This window comes from Mchenga conophoros, linkage group LG7 (assembly GCF_057382185.1).
Source record: "Mchenga conophoros isolate Kocher_MC1m ecotype Shallow Benthic linkage group LG7, M_conophoros_male_GT1.1, whole genome shotgun sequence".
NCBI lineage: Eukaryota > Metazoa > Chordata > Actinopteri > Cichliformes > Cichlidae > Mchenga > Mchenga conophoros.
The window spans coordinates 63,311,071-63,319,648 of NC_140532.1; the positions used below are offsets into that span (position 1 = coordinate 63,311,071).

An 8,578-nucleotide genomic window follows, 5' to 3' on the forward strand; every position below is an offset into this window, starting at 1 on the left:
TTTTTTTTTTAATCATTTAAATAAAATTCATGTTTCTGAAAGATCCTTAAAAAAACCCAAAAAGTTGATTTCTCGTTGTCTCACTTTTGAGCTGAGCCATAAACTTTGAATAGAGTTAGACTTTAGCAAAGCCCTTTTAAAAGCAACTTTTACTACTTTTTGGCAGTTTTGCTAACACTACCAGGGAATTAGTTTTAAGAAACTAAATAAGTGAATGCAAAGAGATCCATTAATTTGATTTCTAGTCATCACTAAGACATAAACTGCATGTATAAAATCACCAGTGAACTTCAAATCGAATTAAGAACACAAAACAAAACATAGAAAGACTTTAAATGCTGAAAATGGTCCAGAGGTGAATGCGAAGAATACTCTGAATGTGAGATCAGCCGCTTTTAAATTGGGTAAGGGGTTTGAGTCTTGTGGACCAGTTCTTAGAACTTTTTATTTAGACCTCATGCATCTCTATTACGACAGCCAGTCGATATGCCTGCAATGTTTCCTAGATGAGCTATTTCAAGGCTATTTTGTGGGGTGTTGTAGGACAACTGTCATATTTGCCATTAAGGAATTATTTTATAAATTACGTCATATATAGTATAGTTATACTGTCTCTGAGTTTATGCAAAGGTAAGCAAATAATATTCTCTCCTTTAAAAAAAAGCAGCAAAATGCTCTTTTTATGCAGACATTCATGTGTAAAAAATATTTATCTGTTATCATATTAAGGGGCAAAAAATAACCTTAAACATGTGGAGAACAATAATGGGGAAAGAGTGTCAAAGAAAGCAGAAAGAAAAGAAAGTAAAGAGGAAAAAGAAGAGCTGCTGGTGTAACTGAAACTCTGTTCCTGAAGACACAGGAGAAAGTGGGTGTCGTTTGCCAGCTTGGATCACTCCGACGTCTTACGTCAGTCCAGCATGGATGGACTCAGCAGAACCACTGGTGGATTTAAGCAGTGAATGAGAACCCAGATGAATTTAACCCGTCAGAGCAGGAATAAAACAGATGGTATCAGATGACTGCAGGCATCCTGAGTGACACGTTTAGATGAGACCCAGATCAGCAGGCTCACAGTTGGCTGAGATGTGAGACGACCCCTCTGGGAAAATGTCTTATCTACACATGACAGTACTGAAGTTTGAAATATGCTTCGCTGCACGTAGACTCTGTGGCGTTCGCAGCGATGCTGATGCAGCCATTCAAAGAGCATCACGCTGTCACAGAATTAATACACGTGCAAACACTGTCAAATCTGTTTCACCCTTAAGGGTTACCAATTCTAAAGTTTAGGCCTAGCGTGCCCAGCCTCATGCATGCACCATGAGGCAAACATCCCCCCAGTTTAGACCCCGGTTGTAAAGTTTAGTTACCATTAACTTCTTCCAAGGAAACCTGATTTATCACTTGTAACCTTGGGGATGAAGAATGAAATACCAAAAACATGACTTCCTCTAATGGCTGTTTGAAGGTGGCTCCAAAAATGAGTTTTATCCTGTGATAAAATGTTCAACTTTGCAGCCTTAAAAAGCATGTTTACTGTCACAGAGAGCAGAAAAGCCACCACAGGAAGTGAGTCTGGATTCTGGGGGAGTGGCTGTTTTGATTGACAGGTGTCCTAGTGAAGGTTGCTGTAGCCAATCGGTGTCTGTGAGGTCTCAGTTGGAGTCACTAAACTAGACCTATCCTGCACTTCAGAGTGCGGTTCATTGTGTTGCACGCTTACAGCTGATGGGAAACAAGATAACTGTTTGGCAGCCAGATCTCACATTAAAGCCTCAAATTGCAGTGTCCATCACTTATATACAGTCTATTATTTCACCTGGTATTTCATTGAAAAACTGTATTATTTTAACGTCAGTTCACTCCACATTTAAACTTGCTTCAATGGCTACCAGTTCAGCTGCTTTCATTGGTTAACATCTTCAGCACCACTCCCACTCCTCTCTTCATTCACTGTGTGTTTTTACTGATTTCTGATCTAATCTTTTAATTTGTATACTTTCAATGACATTCTTTCTTTCAGGACTTCAACTTTAATGATGCTTCTGTTAATCAAAATCACTCTTTTATGCCCATTGACTTCAGCTGAATGGTTCTACTGAAAGCTTCACTCAAGGCTAAATTCCTATAAAATTGAAACTTAGTGTTATCACCCAGCTTTAGCCTCAGCTTCTTTCAGTGCCTTCAGATCAAATGATCAGTAGAAGTAAGCACAAATTTGTAGTTCCTGGTTCTTTCCACATCTCCCTGGGGAACAATTGTCCACATTTTCCATCTCACACACTTTTCTGGAATTCCCACAAAGATGCTAATACTCTGTGCCTGTTTGGTAAACACGTTTTCTCTCTACACTTAAGACCATTTCCCCCGTTGCAGGTTAGGTTGTAGAAACAAGGCTTATTCTGTAGACACAGGCTCTGCAGATAATACTAATCAGGGAGGGGAAAACTGATCAGAGTGACACATCACCAAACAAGGAAAACTTGTACCAAATTACAACCTATGTTCGAGGAAATATCTCGAATTCTTTTGGTTAAGCTGACAGGAGCACTGACTTGTCCGCGAGGCCTGAAGAAAGGAGCGCGAGCTAGTGCATTAAGGAAAAGTACACACTATATGATATTGAGACTACAGCTAGTCTACCCTTAGATATGAATCATTTTCTCTACTCGGTTCTGAAAACTCATTCTTGACTTTGGAAACAGGAGTTGGAAAAATAGTTTTTGGAGCTTTTGACTTAATTAAGTTTGCCTTGTTCTTGGATTTGTAGAACCAGCACAGCAGACGTGAATGGAGCACTCCTGTTTCATCTAAGAAAACTCTTCTATCCAAAACTATCCACACTAAGGTCTGTGGATGATCCAGACACACAGGACAGAGTTTCTAAAATAGCATTGTACTTATGAATATTTTAAAAAAGCAATTTATCATCAGTGTGAGCGCCACAAAAAGTGAGATGATACGGAGTAAGATGATAGGACTAAGTGAGAATGTACACTTTTAATAAAGTGGTTAATTGACCCTTTAAGACACCCCCTGAGGACCATGTGAAGGGAAGTGTTACTAACCAGTAACCTGAGCTGTACAGCTGTGCTCTGTATGTTCAGATCTCCGTTTCATCCTGTCATAATTAATGTAGGAGTTCATGCAAGAGTGATCAAGAGGCAGCGATTAAACACAACTATGCATGACGAGTACGAAAGGATAACAGGAGAGGTAGTCCACAATCTACCAACACACACACACATGCACACACACATGCACACACACACACATCTTCCACTGTCAAGCTCTGTGGCCTAGAGGTATGCAAAGTATCTTCCTATCCCTAACCCCTGCATGCAGGCTAAACCCAAACTTGTGCGTGGAAAAGATGTTTAGCAGCGGGAGGAAGTCATCTTTTAATCGAGGTGTGAAAACACTGACGTGCTTGAGATCAAAATACATTCAGCCCTGTCAGTCATACCGAATAAAGCCACACACTGATCCAGGTTTTTTTCCCCCCATTTATTTCAACACTAACAGTCATGTGTAATATTGTGCTGACTGGCGTCATGTGACTTCTGTTGCTGTAGCCTCACAGTTGCTAATCTAGAGCCGTCTATCTAGAAAAAGCAGGCTGAATGTCCCAAACTAAGAAACCCAAACTGTTCCTGATCAAGCGACATAAATGAGCTACACGCTGGTCATTTTGGTGTGAGGAGACACATCACAGCTAACTCCACAGACACAGTATTATCAGCTATCTGTCATAAACATGTTACTTTTCACCATTTACAGGTAGACAGAGTCAAGATCTGAAATCACACAGTGCTGACATAACACAGGGTAAATGATTTATTTGAAGGACGATCTTAAAATAATAATGATATATATATATATATTAGCTTCTGTTTCTGACCCCTCCCCTTGCAGCAGGGGCGCCACCAAGGGGGCCTCCGCAGTGGCACCCCTGGCAAGACTGTCCTATTTTGGTAATAATTCTAATAAATGTGAGCACAAGTGAGAGGAAGACAACCCCAAAACAACTTAAAACATTAAATTGTTATTTATTCCAGCTTTAAACAGATTATTATGGATGTCAAAATCTGATGTGGTTTTCATGTATCTATTTTCAGTGATGTCAACTTTAATAGCAGGAAATTATCTAGGCATATCATTGTTTTCTGTCTCTCTTTTTTGGAAATATTTTTGAAGTAACATGTATTTAACAACAGCATAATGAAACTGGAAATTCAGTTTTTGGTGTGCCACCCCAATATTTTTAGTGGCCCCCATTTGGCCACCCCTATGCAAAAATTCTGGAGGCACCCCTGCCTTGCAGATGTTAGAGTAGCATACCAGGCAGCACAGCTAACACTGCTTTGGAGCAAATATTTCCAGAAAAAAGATGAAGAGAGTCTTAAAATAGTCCAGTGGTCGGCTACGGAGGGACTGCTAAATTTTGGGGTGCTGAATCTCCCAAAAAGCATCTTAAAGCCTCACAGGTGTTATTCAAAGAGGTCCGCCAGCATGTAAAGGTTTAGATTAGACAGTTTTCTAATCTGTTTCTGTAAATAAGTGGGATGTTGTCATGCCTATTTAAACTGGAAATAAAAACAAGTTCAAGATTAAATCTCATTTATGGAAATGTGTGGAATGTGGCCTACGTTTCTCTTGTGGGGGTTTTTTTGTTTTGTTTTTTTTGGGGGGGGGGGGGGGTATTTTGCTGATTGGGCAAAAAACATATCCACCATAATGTAAATAACTAACGTGCAGGTTCACACATGTAAACCTGCTGTTTCAGTTTGTTACACAAATGCATGTGGCGTCTGATAGGGGAAGTAATTCCTCGACTTAAACTTTGATATAAACATCTGGCTTTTCTTGTCTGTTCACATTGATTATGCTTGAGTAAGAAGCTTTTCATGTTAACAACACTGCTCAGAGCAGCAAACCGATGTTCCATTACAATAATCCAGACCCAGATTTAAAGGAGCACTCTGTCAGTTTCGCTAACCAAATTCAAAGTACTCATCAGGAGGCGCAATCCCCAGCTGATGTAAATAAATTGCTGATGTTTTCTGTTTCTGTCACTCCTCATGACAACACCTAGCTTATCTCATGTTTATCTAACATATGGTCTGGTCTAAGATTTAAAAGCTGTGGGCATCGAGGGGGCAGGAGGGTCTAATTAGAGATCATATCCAGTTGTATTTTAGGAAATCCTGAAGATTCAGAGGTTTGGGATCTGTTTGAGAAACAGGAGCCTCTGCTGTTTCTGTTTGTTTTTCAGTCCGTTTCCTGTGATTCCCCTAATCTGTTACTACATTGCTGGAGTTCCCCCTTTTTCCATAGCTGTTTCGTTAGAAAGATGGCACTTTTTTTCTTGCTGTTAACTCAACCTAATAATCAAATAGATAAATCAACTTAAAAAAAAAAAATGTTTGGAAACCCGGTGCTTGTTCAGGGCTATTCATGACATAACACTTGGCCTTCTCTGGCTTTGCTTACTTGAAACGCTAAGAGCTCATGGAAATATATAATGCATGATGTTGACTTTGCATCGGTTTAAAGGGTCACAAGCTCACAGCAATCAAAAACCACAAGAATCAAATAGTTCATTTTTTTCTTTTTAAGTCTAGAATGTGAGAGTTCAGCAGTATGGTTAAATACGTATGACTTCTTGTGCTTAAGAGACACGCTATACTGTATGACAGGACAATATCGAGCAATCTATCAGCTCTGCTTAGCCGACTAGATCAGGGATCAGTATACGTTCATAAACTTTACGGTATAATTGCTCCAAACCCTGATATCATTCAGAATATTAGGCAGTTCTGGGTAATAATAGTCAGCGCTTATAGTTTCCAGTCTTATTTTGAAAAGGAAGCAATGAACTGATTCCACATTTACTTTTTTGGAGACTGAAAGAGCTGTAACATGTTCTTAGCTGACTCATCTATCTGTATAGTAGTGGATAGCTGACTAGTCTTTACTGTGCATTAAGATACATTTCATGTTGGCCTTTTAAAGGAAACTTTGCATGGCCATTAGACCTACTTTCAGCATAACAACACTTAGCCGTGTCTTTCAGTCGCTTCAGCGAGTTGTTGGACTCCCTGACAAAAGCGAGCTGTTACCTCTGAGCCATCCTTCCATCAATGACGCCTTAAAGTTAATTTGAGGACTACAGATTTTAAGAGGCTTGTTATAATACTCTTCTAGGTTATTTCGCCTAACAAGTGGTGCTTTGTTGACCTTCCTCTTACAGGTCAAAGGTCAGCTATAGAGCAGCATGGCATCTCTCTCTATAAGCATGCTGTCCTTTCTAGCTTATTGTGCATGACTACATGTCAGAATTATTGCTATAGAACTACATCATCCATACAGAGGTGCATTTTGGGTAGGGGAGAACATCTCCCAGTATTGCCAACACTGATTTCTCTGCCCCTGAGTTTATGGCATTGCATAAAAGTCCAACATGCTTCCAAGCAAAGTGAGTCTATACGAGTGACTCGCACACAGGTGTGTTGTCAGAGTCCTGGCTGTGCATGGAGCTCAGCCCCGTGTCCGAGTCCTCATCGTTTGTGTTGCAGGCTTTGGAAAGACCTCGGGCCTGTTCCACCCAACCGCCGCTCTTCTCCCCTGATGCTGGTTCTGCATCAGCGCTCACTGCACCCAGCTCCCCCTTTCCATCATCGGTCAGTGTGTTGTTTGCTTGCTCTATCTCCATGGTTTCCACTTTGGCCAGCAGGTCCAGCAGTTCACTCTCCTTGGTTTCCCAGAGTGCCAGACTCAGGTCCAAGTCCCCCCTGATGGCGTCCAGATCTGTCTTCAGTCTCAGGCCGATGTAAAGGCTGGTGTCCAGCTGCGTTTTGATCCTTTCCTCTTCCAGTACGAGCTCATTTTCAGACAAACTCTCAACATCTGGTTCCACAGCTGGAGGGGCGGACACAGTGAGACACATCTCCTCCGAAACACTGTCCGTGTCCTGTGCTGCTTCTGCGCCTCTCTCCTCCCGCCGACGCTTCATCCACCGCCGATTCAGCTCCTCCTGGATCTCCCCGGTGATGCTCTCCACGAGCGCCTCGCGTTCCGTCAGCTCCTCCTGCAGCCTCACCACCTCCTCGCACCGGCGCGCGTATTCCTCAAACTGCGCAAGCGTCTCCGACGTGCACCGCGCGTCCTGACGCTCCGCTTTGCGCTTACAATCCGAAAGGGCAGGAGCCCCTGAAGTGGAATCTACGAGGTAAGTGTCCTGCACGTAGTTCACCCCGTGTCTCTTAATGCGGTCGAAGTGCACTTTGGCCTCGTAGCGCTCGATCTCCCGGTCCAGGTCCTTGATCCTCTGGATCTGCTGGCGGATGGTGTGGTCCTGAGAAATCACCAAGTGGACCAACGTCTCCATCTTTTCCACCGAGCTTTTATCTTTAGAAACAGTCTGCTCCTTCTTTTTGTTCATTTTGTCCAACTTTCTGAAGGCCTTCCTGACGATGCGCCGCTGTTTCTCCTGGGACAGGTTGGCCGCGGCGGCCGCTGCGGTCCAGCAGGTCCGGGCGGTACCCTTGAGCAAGCCGCCCGGACCACCACTCTCCCGGCTCTGGACGACTCGGGCCTCGGCGCTGCGGGGCCCGTTGTTGGGCAGCGAAGCCTCGTTTTTCACCAGGACAAAGCGAACATTCTCTTGCTCGTCTCCCCAGGCGCTCCACAGCCGAAGGATTTTGGTCTTGTTGGGTAAAATCCTCTCGAAGCCTCTCCATTTCTCCACCACGCAGTAGGACTGAGGAGAGCCAGACAGCATCGCTGCCGAGGCGCCCTGCTGCAGGTTCTGATCTTCAAGCAGGACTTTGACCACGTCGGCGCAGGTGGTTCGCTTAGTCAGCCCCGAGACCAGCTTCTCCTCCCGGCAGACCCATACCGAGATCTTTCCCTCCTCCGGCTCCATCTCCGGCTGAACTCCAAGAAAGAAAGAAAGAAAAGTTCCCTCACTGAATCCTCTCTGCTGCCTTCGTCTGCTGCAACTAAAAAAAATAAAGGAGACAAAAATATTTTTATTAATGATGCAAAACATTCATCAGGAATTCTCTGCGCAGTCGTCTGTGTCAGCTCTCACTTTAAATGCGCTCAGAAGTCCGGACATGTAACCTAATTACGCTTAAAAATATCTGCCTTATTTCTAAAAAGAAAAAAATCACATATATTTATTTACCTCCGTGGTCTGTTTTGGGGCAGTCTGCTGGGACCTCATGGCTCTCTCCCCGGCATATCGATCTGAGCCCTGCGCGCTGCTCCGGAGAGGAGATGAGGAGTGCGTCCTTGCGTCAGGGCAAGCTGCTCTGGTGTGTAGGACAAAACAGGAGGGTGCTGTAACGCTGGGACACGCCTCCTGCCTCCTCTCTCGCTCTCTCGCCCCCTCTCTCTCACTTACACACACACACACACACACACACACACACACACACACACACACACACACACACACACACACTTTCTCACTCTTGATAACAAAGGTAATCTGGACTGATATGCCAGCCTTTGTTAAGTAGAAAGTCGGTACTGAGGGTTAAGACAAGGTTGCCTTCAGATAACTGTC

General features: G+C 43.4%; 1 protein-coding gene across 1 annotated transcript; it reads right to left on the minus strand.

The window, feature by feature from the left end:
• Nucleotides 1–3,483: 3,483 nt before the first annotated feature.
• On the minus strand, nt 3,484–8,318 carry rassf10a (Ras association domain family member 10a). Its single transcript, XM_085280705.1, has 2 exons — nt 8,195–8,318; nt 3,484–8,006 (listed from the first exon to the last, which is right to left on the minus strand). The coding sequence occupies exon 2, from the start codon at nt 7,928–7,930 to the stop codon at nt 6,488–6,490; it is 1,443 nt and encodes a 480-aa protein (XP_085136831.1). The 5' UTR covers nt 7,931–8,006; nt 8,195–8,318; the 3' UTR covers nt 3,484–6,487.
• Nucleotides 8,319–8,578: the final 260 nt, after the last annotated feature.

Excerpts from the sequence above, each read along its gene's own strand:
- rassf10a (XM_085280705.1), bottom strand. The coding sequence starts at position 7,930 with ATGGAGCCGGAGGAGGGAAAGATCTCGGTATGGGTCTGCCGGGAGGAG.